A 12523-nucleotide genomic window follows, 5' to 3' on the forward strand; every position below is an offset into this window, starting at 1 on the left:
TTTACCCGGACCAAAGACAAACGCGAAGTTCAAATCCATCGCCATTTTTTATTCCATCCCCGAGAAATACTTCCTCGAACACTAACTTTTTAATACAGACTTCTCTATCACTTAGTGAGTTTTAAAACTAAGCGACAATTTTGTGTATTATATATATTTTTAACTTTTTAGACGTTTCATAATTATGAGTTTGCATTGGTTACTATGAAATGCTCGCCATGGCAACAAAGCAAAATAGCAGTTAAAAAATACAAATACCATCTTAACATCTTAATACATTACTTTAATAAATTTTTAGAAAATTCAAAACTTGGACAACTACAAGATAAAACCAATGAATTTCCAAGCAGTGTAAAATCTTTTACTTCCACACCAGAAACAAAACTGGACAGAAGAAATGCAAGGCGAAAATATTTAAAAATTGTGCCAAAACTTGGCGAAATGCGAGAAATTTCAGGACGTGCTAATGCTAGATCTATTTTAAGAAATCCAAATTAAACTCGTATTTCTCTCAATTAAATATTTGTAAATAATTTTAAATAAACAGCATAACTGTAGTGATTTCTGTTATAAATTTTTAACGTTAAATTTTGAATTGTTACGTTTAACTAAATTCTTGTTTGCAAAAGTGTTACACAGTATTGATTGTGTAGTAGGCTATCCCCTTGTTTACTGAGTAACTGATTACATTCAACAACTTTCTGATATAAATACATATTGAAAATTAAAGAAAGGTAAAAGTAATTGCATTAAATTTTATTGACAAATAAATACTTCACAACATAATGAAAAGTAAGTCCGTCGCCAAAAGTCGATGATTTATTGCTGAAAATAAAACAGAAAATGATTTATTGAGTTGTCTAATATAAATGTAGACTATAATATATATTGTGATATCAAAAACAATTTAGTGTATCTACCTTATTGCTATCTCGAGCCTTTGATCGCATCTTGTTCAAAGCAGATTCAGCCATATCAGCTCTCTCTTCGGCATCATCAAGTTCGTGTTGAAGCTTGCGGTATTTACTCAAGTTTGAGTTGGCTTGCTCCTCCTAAATATTAATTAATATATTATGTAATTATGATGATAATATTTAAGTTAATTACCGCTTTATTTTTATTAAAATTTTGCGTAAGTGTATACTGTAATTTATTTCTTACCGCTTCTTCAGCTTGTCTCTTGTAAGTTTTAACTTTAATTTGCAATTTATCAACAAGATCTTGAATTCTGGTCAGATTCTTTTTGTCTTCCTCGCCTTGGTAAGTAACCTCCTTAAGTTTTCGCTCAAGTTTTCGTTGAGATTTAACTGAGTCACCGTTGCGTCGTTGTTCAGAGTCTAATTCGTTCTCCAATTCTCGAATCTAATTTTAAGTTTTACATTATTATTTATACCTTAAAACAAATCAATAATAATATAATATTCTAAGATTATATGAAATTAGCTTACCCTAGTTTCGAGTTTTTGAACTTGTTTCTTTCCACCTTTGAGAGCAATGTTTTCAGCTTCGTCCAATCTTTGTTGGAGATCCTTGACAGTTTGTTCCATGTTTTTCTTCATTCGTTCCAAGTGAGACGATAAGTCTTGCTCTTTCTTAAGCTCTTCAGCCATAGTTGCAGCCTGTCATTGTATATAAAATTTAATTTATAAATTTTGGAACTGTGTTGAACTAAACAATTGTTATCAACATTACTATTACATACATCAACAATTGCTTTCTTGGCCTTATCTTCAGCATTTCTTTGTTCTTGGATCGATTCCTCGACCTCACCTTGAACAGTTTGAAGTTCACCTTCAAGTTTTCGTTTCTGATTGATCAAAGCAGTGTTCTGTGTGTGCAGAAGGTTGGATCGTTCACTGCAAAGTAAAAATGTAAATTTGACTAATGTTTATTTATTTTTTTATAATTAAGATTTAAAATGATAAATATCAAAGTAATTTACCTGCTCTCAAGAAGTTCAGTTTCGGCAAGTTTTCGGCCTCGTTCAGCTTGTTCCAAAGCAGATCGTAGTTCTTCAATTTCAGCTGTCAACAAATTGCTTCGTCGTTCAATCACAGCAGTTTGTTCCTGGAGGTCTTCAGAGTGTCGTTGAGCTTCGTCAACTTGCATTTCCAAGTCCTTAAATTAAAGTTTATACATTAAATAGTTTTTATAAATTAAAAAATAGTGAATACAAATTGCAATCGCCTTTGGTTTTACCTTAACGTGTCCTTGGGTAGATTTTACGTTCTTTTGGGCTTCAGAAGCTTGTCTGTTGGCATGACCAAGTTGGATTTCAAGATCGTTAAGATCACCTTCCATCTTCTTCTTGATCCTGACTGCTTCTTGTCGGGCCTTGCTCTCTGAGTCAAGAGTAGTTTGCATAGATTCGATACTTCGTTGTTGGTTTCGGCTAAAAATATAAGGAAATTAGTAAGCTACAATGGTAAAAGTTTCATAATTAATAAATGAGTTAATGTTTAAATTTACCGTTGGTTGTCAATTTCTTCGTCTTTCTCGGAGACTCGTCGTTCAAATTCTTGTTTGATTTGAGCAAGTTCAACTTGGAGTCGGAGTACTTTTGATTCTTCTCCTTCGATTGCTCCTTCGGCCTCTTCAAGGGCAGCTTGCATCTCATTGCGTTCGTGTTCAAGAGTTCTCTTTGCTTTTTCAAGTTCATGAATGCTTTTGCCACCTTCTCCCATTTGGTCAGTGAGATCAGCAATTTCCTCTGGAAAAAAAAGTTTAAATTCACAATGATGTTAAATCAAAGATTTAGTATTATTCACCTTGTAAGTTTATTATTCACCTTGTAAGTTTTTGTTCTCTCGTTTTACTGTTTCAAGTGCATCAAGAGCTTCCTCGTAGGCGTTTTTCATCTTGAAAAGTTCAGTGGAAAGACTTCTGGCTTCCTTTTGAGATTGTTCAAGTTCAACCTGAATTTCTTCTCCCTTTTGCTTGTGCTCAGCAAGAATCTTAAAAAAAACAAATTGTTAGGTTTAAAATGTCATTCAAAACTACTTCTTATTTTCTTAAAGGTATGTTATGTATACACTTACCTTGTCGAAATTGCGTTGTTTTTTGTCAAGTGCTGCAGCGGCCGAGTTTGAACGTTCCAAATCAATTGTAAGATCTTCAATTTCTCCTTGAAGTCTGTTCTTTGTTTTGTCCAAGCTAGCAGCCTTTGCTTGCATGGCTTCAACTTGTTCCTCAGCATCTTGAAGTCGAGCAGCCAACTTCTTTCTGTAATATTTATTATTTATTTAAGATTATTGTAAGAGGTCATGGTATAGATTATTATCTTGATGTATATAACAAAACTTACTTGGCTTCTTCAAGTTCTTCGGTTCTCTGAATAGCGTCGGTTTCGTATTTGTTTCTCCATTGAGCAACTTCAGCGTTTGCCTTTGACAAAGCACGTTGAAGTTCAGCTTTGGCTTCTTGTTCTTCCTCGTATTGCTCACGCAACAAATCGTTGTCGTGTCGTGCAGCCTATTCATTAGAATATATTGTTACTGCACTTTTAATTATCTTATAGATTTAAAATACTAACACAACCAAAGATCAAAAAATCCTTACCTGTACGGCATGGGCGAGTGCAGCCTTAGCTTTGGTTTCTTCTTCGACAACTCGTTTGAATTCGTCGATTTGTTGAGCTGAGCTGTTCTTGCTGCGAGTCAATTGTGCCATCAAATGTTCACGTTCCTCAAGTTGACGACCCAGTTCACCTTTAATTTAAGTAATAATTTTTATTAAGAAACATACGAATAACATTTAACACCTTCATTAAACTTCACTCACCATTTTCAGAGGAAAGTCGTGCTTTGGCGGCATTAAGTTCGTTTACATCTTTGGTGAAGTTGTCGTTCTTGGTCTTAGATTCGTTTAACTGTTCCTCTAAGTTCCTTGACATTTTTTCGTAGTTAAGTTTAGCTTTGGTGACACTTTCAACATTGGCTGCCAAATCGTCGATTTCCATTTTCATTTCGCTCTTTTCCTTCTCCAACTTTTGTTTAACTCGTTGCAAGTTGTCAATCTAAAATGATAATTAATTATTAAAATTTATTTCCCAATATTTATATTATTTTGGCAATCAATGATTATTTTTAACCTTGGCAATTATAATTACCTGCTCGCTCATTTCGGATGAGGTATCAGCATGTTTCTTACGAAGAGTTGAAACGGTGGCTTCATGTCCTAAGTTAGCTTCTTCAAGTTCACGTCGAAGTTTCGAAAATTCGGCTTCACGACGTTTGTTGAGTTCAATCTGTTAAAAAATATGTTTTAAATTTTTTCGAAATAAACAAAAATACACTTGTAGATATTGTTAAGTTGTTTGATATGTACCTGTGCAGCTGTTGCACCGCCAGCTTCCTCAAGTCGTTCGCTAAGTTCTTCCAATTCTCGTGAAAGATCAGCTCTCTGCTTTTCAACCTTTGCTCTTGCAGCTCGTTCTGCTTCCAATTCCTCCTCGAGCTCTTCAATTCGAGCTTGGAGCTCTTTGATCTTCTTTTGAAGTTGAGTAACAAGAGCTTGTTCATCTTCCAACTTGGTTGCAAGTTGGCTGTATTCAAACTCTTGCTTCTTCAGTTTCTCTTCAAGACGTTGTTTGTCGTTTTCAAGATCCATAACAGTTTCTTGAGTAAGACGAAGATCTCCTTCTAACTTCCTCTTGGTTCGCTCAAGTTCCATTCGAAGTTTTTTCTCTTGCTCAAGAGATGCTTCCAACTATTTGAATTTAAAGGAAGCAATGTTGAAACAATTCAAGTACCTAATATAAACTTTTTTATAAGCCTAACAACAAAACTGGTAACTTACGTCATCGACTTGTTGTTCAAGCTTAGATTTCTGTTTGGTCAAACTGTTGACTTTGTCTTCTTCTGATTGAAGATCGTCAAGAGTTTGTTGATGAGCTTCTTGTAAAGCTTTTTTTTCTTTTTGAAGCTTAGCAATTTGCTCATCTTGTGATGCAAGTTCTTCTTGAAGATTTTTTAACTACGTACAAAAACCAATGTATTAGTTTAGGTGCTTATTAATAAAATTACTTTAACACAACCCAAATTGTTACTTAAGGAAAAATATATTACCTTGTTCTCAGTTGCATGTTTTTCTTTCTCGACTTTAGCGAGAGTAATCTCTAAATCATCAATATCTTTTTTTAACTCAGAACATTCATCTTCAAGTTTTCTCTTCTTCGAAACAAGTTCGTTGTTGAGTTCTTCCTCATCTTCAAGTCGTTCATTTAACTCTTTAATCTTACCGTCCAATTCAACTTTAGTTTTAATAAGCTGATCACATCGATCTTCTCCATCATCCATTTGATCTTGTTGCTGTTAAATAAATTGCCAGTTTAAACAATGCTTTATTTTTAAGACAATAATGAATGCAATTATAAAATACTTACAGATTGCAGTTGCATAAGCAAGTCATTCTTCTCTTGAATAAATGAAACTTGCATTTCTTCGAGCTCTTTTCTTCTCTTGGATTCTTTTTCAAGGTTGGTTTTGCATTCCTCAAAATCTTTTTCGAGGGTTTCCAACTCTTTAGCAGATTCCGCGGTTTTCAACAAAGGTTTGATTTTAAACATAAGTTTCATCCATTCGCAGTTGGCCATACCGAAGTAAGCACGCAAGTTGGATTGGATAACACGGCATGCTTGTCTGTGAAACAAAAACGTTATAATATAAATAAACAACAATAAGATATAATTGCTCTTAAAAAATAAATTATAAAAACTTACTTTCGCTCAATCATTTTCTGGTATTCACGTCTGGTTAACAAACCACGCATACGAGCTTGGATAAGTTTGAAGATAGAAGCCAATTTGTCGTCACGCAATTCTTCAAGTCGACCGATCATACCAGCTCGGAAGAAAACCTATGACCATAATTTATTATTAAAAATTGTAAGGTTTTAAATGATTGCACTTAAAATCATATTACCAAAAATAATATTTACTATACATACCTTGGTGTGACCAAGTTTGTAACTTTCGTGATCAATATCGATGCTACCAAGTAACTTTTCGGATGCTTTTTTGCTGTCCATAAATTGACCTTCTGGTGCAGCATTGGGGTTCAAGATTCGGTATCTAAATATGAATTTAAAGCGTTTAAAATTGATAAGTAGGCAAACTTGAATAAATTTCACATATTGCGAAAGTTAATTGCTAATTATAAAATGCCTTAATACAATCCTAATATTTACCGTTGTTTGAAGTCTCCGTATGGGATTCTGTTGGGAAAACCTTTTCTGCAAATACGAATACCTTCCAACACACCATTACATCTGAGCTGATGAAGTACAAGATGAGATTCCATTTCTCCTGGACATTTTCGCTCGTTGGGAATAAGACAACGCACGAAATGAGGTGCAGTAGCTCTGTTAAAAATGCATGTATAAATAAATGTATAATTGCCAAGTAAGAAGTTTTCTTTTGATAAAAATATTAGATAGGAGTAGTCTTAAATAAAATCATAATTCTACCTAAGGTTGGTCATAAGACTGCCAAGAGATTGTCTGTGAAGTGAAGACACAGTGTTGAAAGATCCTCCCTTCTTTCTCTTTCCTCCTTTGCCGCCGCCACCGCTAGCAGCTGTAACAATTTTATAAAAATATTAAACCACATATATATATATATATAATATTGAATAATGATTAACTGGAGTAAGACAACTAATTACCTTCTTCGGGGCTAACATATCCTTCCCAGATCGTTTGCATAAGTTTCAGTGAAGATTTTCTGTAAAGATCTACGACGCTGTTGTTTACTGTATCCTTGTTTTTTTCCAACCATCCGTCGATGTTGTATTGTACCTGAAAAAAATATTTAATTTATTGTTTCTATAACAGGTAGATAAAGCATATTAACATGGGTCCAAAAAATGTAATAAAATTTGTTAGTGGTTACAATGTACTTACAGTTCCGGCGTAATGGTATAATTCAAAGTGAGCTTCGTATTTTGTCTTCTTGACTGGTTTACCGAAAGATTTGCTCTTACCAAGATGGTTTTGGTAAAGTTTTTCCTTGAAAGTTTGATCTGAAGCTTTGGGGAACATGCACTCTTCTTCCAAGATAGACATAATACCCAAGGGCTGTTTAAAAAAGTTTAAAAATTATAAATTTAAAATTTAAAATACTACCTTTCAATGAAATCAGTTTTTAAATTCTACAACGAGACAAACCTTTTCGATAAGTTCGACACAAGCAGCCAAGTCCATCCCGAAATCGATAAAGACCCAGTCAATTCCCTCCTTCTTGTATTCTTCTTGTTCTAACACGAACATGTGATGGTTGAAAAACTGTTGAAGTTTCTCATTGGTGAAGTTAATACAAAGTTGTTCGAAGCTGTTGCTCTAAAAACATCGTTTTAAAATTAATATTTTCTTAGCATTGAGCTTTGGTTTTTGAACAGGGTTAAAAAAACTTCGTATAGACAGAATGAAAAATTATTTAAAAATTATTAAAATATTTAAATTATTTACGTCAAAGATTTCGAATCCAGCAATATCGAGTACACCAATGAAGAAACTTCTTGGTAGTTTGGTGCTCAAAGTTTTGTTAATCAACTTAACAAGCCAATCGAAGTGACGACCAAAGATTGCTTTGCTCAAAGCTCCAACTGAGATGTTGACCTATTATAAACAAAAATTGTGTTATACAAATAAATAAACCACTGCATTTTCGTAAAATGAATTTAAAAATTGTAATTTTTTACCTGTGGGCAAGTTTGTCCCTTGGTGACGTATTCATTTCCTACTTTAACACGTGGATGGCACAAGTATTTCATGAAGTCGGCTGAGTTAAGACCGAACAAGTAGGAAACCTTGTCGGCATCTAAAATTTAAGATGCAATATTAAAAATTTGTTTACTTAAGTCAAATGAGTGAGGTTGAGCTGAAATAACCTTCAGTGCCATCAGGTTCGGCCTGTTCTTCTCTCTGCTTGTTCTTAAACTTCATGTTTTGTTGATGCATAATGCCAGCCATCAACCTGTAAATTCCACTGATTTCTTCTTGATTGAATCCAAGCACTCGGAAAGCATCCTAAAAGCCATTACAGGGTCTTACTTTAGTAAAATTATCTAAATAATGAATTTTAAAATAGGACGGCAACTTACGTCGGCAAGAAGCAATTCTTCTCCATCGTCCATGTTATCAACAGCAACAACACCTTGACAGATGGATTTGTATTCGTATGGATCCTTTGTCACCAAGAGTTGGTCTATAAGAGAAAAATAAAGTTAAATTTGTTTAAACTTGTTAAAGTATAGTAGGTAATTTAAATATAAGTAAACATACCAATAAGTTCGGGCTTTGCCCCGGAGATGATCTGGTAGAAAATGTGGTAGTTTCTTTCTCCTTCTTGTTGATAGATTACACGAGACTTCTCAAGCAAGTCTATAATTGTTATAGTATTATAAATATGAAAGTTTTTAATACTAAATCATTTATATCAATATTAGGTAAATTGTAGCGTTTACTTACAATGCTCAATATCACCAGATGCCAATTGACCAGTACTTCCAAAATGAATTCGGATAAATTTACCCTGAAAAATAAAAAAAAATTAAAATAAGCATAGGGTAATATAACTAATTTGTATAAATTTATTAATTGTAAATTAATAAACTTACGAAACGAGATGAGTTGTCGTTTCTAACGGTTTTGGCATTACCGAAAGCTTCCATAGCAGGATTGCACTGAACAATTTGATCTTCAAGTGTGCCCTTAAATTACATTAACATGTTAGTATTAGTCTTTTAAATTTTGTTTTTAAACGAATAACTTGTATATAAATTAGCGTGCTATTATACAGAATGTTTATCGGTAAAATTAACAATACCTTTGAATCATCTTGTGCTCCACCAAATGCGGCAACAAGAGCAAAATACTGAATAACTTTCTTTGTGTTGACAGTCTTTCCGGCACCAGATTCTCCACTAAAATCCAAATGGTCGATTTTAGTTTTTAAACCAAATTTGGGGTTATGTAAAAATTTGAGATATGTAAAAAAAGTTCTTAAAGTTATTACTTACGTAATCAACATAGATTGATTCTGGCGATCTATAAAACAAATAACAATTTTCAAAGTACGTAAACAAGCATAAATCGTTAGCTAAATAACAGTAAATAGCTCTTTATTTGTAACTTAGATTTACTAAAACAGAAACATTTTTTAACAAACTTACTCATCAACATCTCGGTGTAAGCGTTGTCAGCAATTGAGTAAAGATGAGGAGGCATCTCAGTTCGTCTCTTTCCCTTGTAAGCGGCGATGACGTAGGGAGCATACACCGGCAACATCTTGTAGGGGTTCACAGTAACACAAAAGAGACCGGAGTACGTCTAGAAAGTTATTAATGTTGTAGAAAAATATATCGTAAGCTATGCTTATGATAGTCAAATAAAATTCTTACGTAGATCATAAATTTCACGTATCGTGTTCTCAAGTTGTTCAGTACACTAGCTTCGTTAAGAAAAGTCATGTTGACCATGTCTTCGCATTTCTCATATCGAGGTGGGTTCATTTGCTGAAGGTCGTCATCTTTAACAGAGATTTCCTAACGGAGATGTTATTGTTAATTATCAATTTAGTAAGTGTTATTATAATAACTTGGTAACTTTGAAATTATTTGGTTGAGTTTTTTTTTAGTTTAATCTACCTTTCCAGATTCACAATTCTTGATGGTGTGTTTTCCACCTTCAGATTTAATCACTTCTCCCTTAACGTAAGCTGCTTCTTTGTCGGGAAACCAACAATATTTCTTTCCTAAAAATTTTTAAAATTTTAAAAATTTTGCACAAAACCAATACTTTTAAAATAATGTTATTCTCTTACCATCGGGTTTCTGGGTCGTATTAGCCAAAATTTCTTCTTGGGTCATCTTGAGATAAGGGGCTGCATCTTGGACAGCTTCGTAATCGAAAGTTGCCATCTTAAATTAGTTTTCTTGATTGAAAACAACTTGAAACAAGAGTAAACGTTTTGTTTTACTGAGTAATGGTAAGCAAATGCTTTGTGATTTGTAAGTGAATATGTTGTGGCTTTTATAGTTTTCAAACCTTCTACCTTTTTTAAACTGAACTTCTGTCGACACCTTTCGTATATGTAGCCACAGCTGATATAGGTGATCATCTTGTCTCTTGCTTTGAATAAAGGTGTGACTGCAAGTTTTCAAAATAGTGCTAGATAAAACAGCCACATAGCCTACATGAACAATAACAAAAATATTTGTTTATTTTAATAACAATTCAAATTATGTTAGCGATATTGTAAATTTATATAAAAAATAAATTGTTTTTATTAATTGTCGTATTGTCAGATAAGGCAAAATATAATTCAAAAAGTTTGGTGATCGTGGTATTTTTAACAAAGTCCCTTGGGCAATAGTTGTGATTTGAAAATCAAAGTTATTTTTACATTGTTTAAAAAACTAATCCAACACATTTCAATACAGATTTCGCTTATAGGCATTTAATTTCAAAATTAATTTTAGTCTGATCATTTTACATAGTTTGCCTTTAAACTATATCTTTTTGCGTATCTACTATGCCTTAAGACTTAAACGGCTGAATAAAAATAATACCAACAAAATAAAACGAAAATTTAACTGTTTGATTTAAAATAAATTTAGCATAAGTAAATGCTAAAATTTGTAACAAAGATTGCCACCACTTTAAGCAAACGTGAAAATGTTCATGGCAGATAATGTGGATAGAAGTTAACGTTTGTTGATCACTGTCGCTAAGCGTTGTCACTTAAATATCCATTAAGAAAGCTGTAAACAATGCATACCTGGTATTTTTTTTGAGTTAGATGAACAAAACTGAATTTCTGTAGTGGTTAAATAACATTCTGACTTCGGAAGGCTAGAATACAATTACTTGTTAATCGCAAACTTCTCAATTTTTAATTGTAAATTATATGTAATTATTTATACTTTAATTTTTCTTTTATGTTTCAGATATTCGACTACAAATAATGCAGTTTACATTTAAAAATGCATAATATTTAGTATTCAATACAAAAAATCAGTTACCATTATGAATTTAATCTACAGCTAAATTTAACTTGTAAGTACTTAATTAAAAACAAGTAAGTAAATGACACGGTTGAGTTTCCACACAATTTCGAATGAAGCTCGAAGTCATGTAGTGAAGAAATTTCCCGAGGAGTCGCTTTAGCATGACGTCATACAACGCGTGATTTAAAGGCAAAAGAATTGCTACTTTTTAATTTTTTAACAATTTAAATTAAATTACAATAACACTAAAAGTAGATAATGGAAAGACATTAAGTTTATTTGTTACAATTCTTATGTATTACGCGAAATGTCCTTTTAATAACATAATCCAAGACTGTAATAACCTACCAAGTTAACATAGCTTTGTATAAAATCAACTGAAAAATTATATAATAAAAAATAATCCAGCACAAATATTAATTTTAATTTTATATCTAAGGAATTACAATAACCGGGATTACCTTAGGTGCATTAAAGCCTAAAAGTTTGACTATGATCAACTAAGCTAAGCTGTTAAATTAATTTAATTAAAAGGTGTCGACAAAAAGTTAAATTAAAGAAGGGAAAATATTTAAAAAACTATAAAATTGAGAACATAATCCCTTTTTAAATCACAACTATTTGCTTGTCCCAATATTTCTTAACTTAAATTATTTTTATTTGGACAAATTATTTATATTTTTTAGACATTTTATTATTATGAGCATTTTAGACGTTTTATTTTTCTGAGTTTGCATTGGTTACTATGAAATGCTTATACCAACTTAACATCCCAATACCTTACTATAATAAATTTTTAGAAAAATTTAAAATTCAACTACAAGGTAATGTTGTCCGGTTCTAGACAAAACATAATTACACTACCGTTCTCCTAAATTCTTTCCTACGGTATACGGTCCTCCTAAATTCTGTTCTACGGTAAACGAAACGTTGTTTTCTCTAACGTACTTTACGGGTTACTGTCGGCTTAATTTAATTTTAAAAATAACTTAACGTAACTCTGACACTAATTTATCACTCAAAAACCTATAACACAAGTTCAGACAAAACAATCATTTATTAAAACAATTAAAAAAAAACAATTTTACATAATAACTTAAAAAGAAACAATTTTATAGAAAGATAGGATTTTGTTCCGCACATTGTACCTTTACAATGTGCAGTCGTGTTTGCTTATTAACAACACACTTCGTTTGGAGTCTGTCTGTTAATTAACAACAAACTTAGATAGGGTTGGGGTAAGAATATATATATTTGAAGAATAAGATATTGTCTGCAAGACAACCGTCGGTGTTAAGTAAAGTGGCAAACTTAAAACAATAGGTCTTGTCTGACGACTACTAATTAGCAACAAGCGTACTGCCTAATTTGAGACTTAATTGAACTTACAACTGTTAATTAAACTATATTACACTAAAGTGTAGTAATTTATAGCTGATGTTTATTATTTATTGCATTTTATGTTAATAGTTACACTTTTACAAGTAGAAAAAACACATAAAAATTCGACACAAAAC

The 12523-nt window shown here is 32.3% G+C and overlaps 1 protein-coding gene across 1 annotated transcript; it reads right to left on the bottom strand.

The window, feature by feature from the left end:
- Positions 1-819: 819 nt before the first annotated feature.
- On the bottom strand, positions 820-9923 carry LOC145742319 (myosin-6-like). The gene is made up of 38 exons (XM_082560101.1): positions 9821-9923; positions 9645-9751; positions 9399-9542; positions 9171-9327; positions 9018-9045; positions 8825-8921; positions 8616-8708; positions 8467-8530; positions 8281-8379; positions 8100-8203; positions 7887-8025; positions 7698-7816; positions 7465-7614; positions 7165-7335; positions 6901-7074; positions 6663-6795; positions 6466-6574; positions 6187-6360; positions 5947-6070; positions 5720-5856; positions 5384-5639; positions 5067-5309; positions 4798-4974; positions 4327-4707; positions 4109-4246; positions 3781-4015; positions 3559-3707; positions 3305-3471; positions 3039-3222; positions 2789-2954; positions 2470-2710; positions 2200-2392; positions 1943-2118; positions 1703-1856; positions 1449-1619; positions 1108-1362; positions 921-1052; positions 820-825 (listed from the first exon to the last, which is right to left on the bottom strand). Exons 1-38 carry the CDS (start codon positions 9915-9917, stop codon positions 820-822), a joined length of 5844 nt encoding a protein of 1947 aa, XP_082416227.1. The 5' UTR covers positions 9918-9923.
- Positions 9924-12523: the final 2600 nt, after the last annotated feature.

Source organism: Corella eumyota, chromosome 2 (assembly GCF_963082875.1).
Source record: "Corella eumyota chromosome 2, kaCorEumy4.1, whole genome shotgun sequence".
Classification (NCBI taxonomy): Eukaryota; Metazoa; Chordata; class Ascidiacea; order Phlebobranchia; family Corellidae; genus Corella; species Corella eumyota.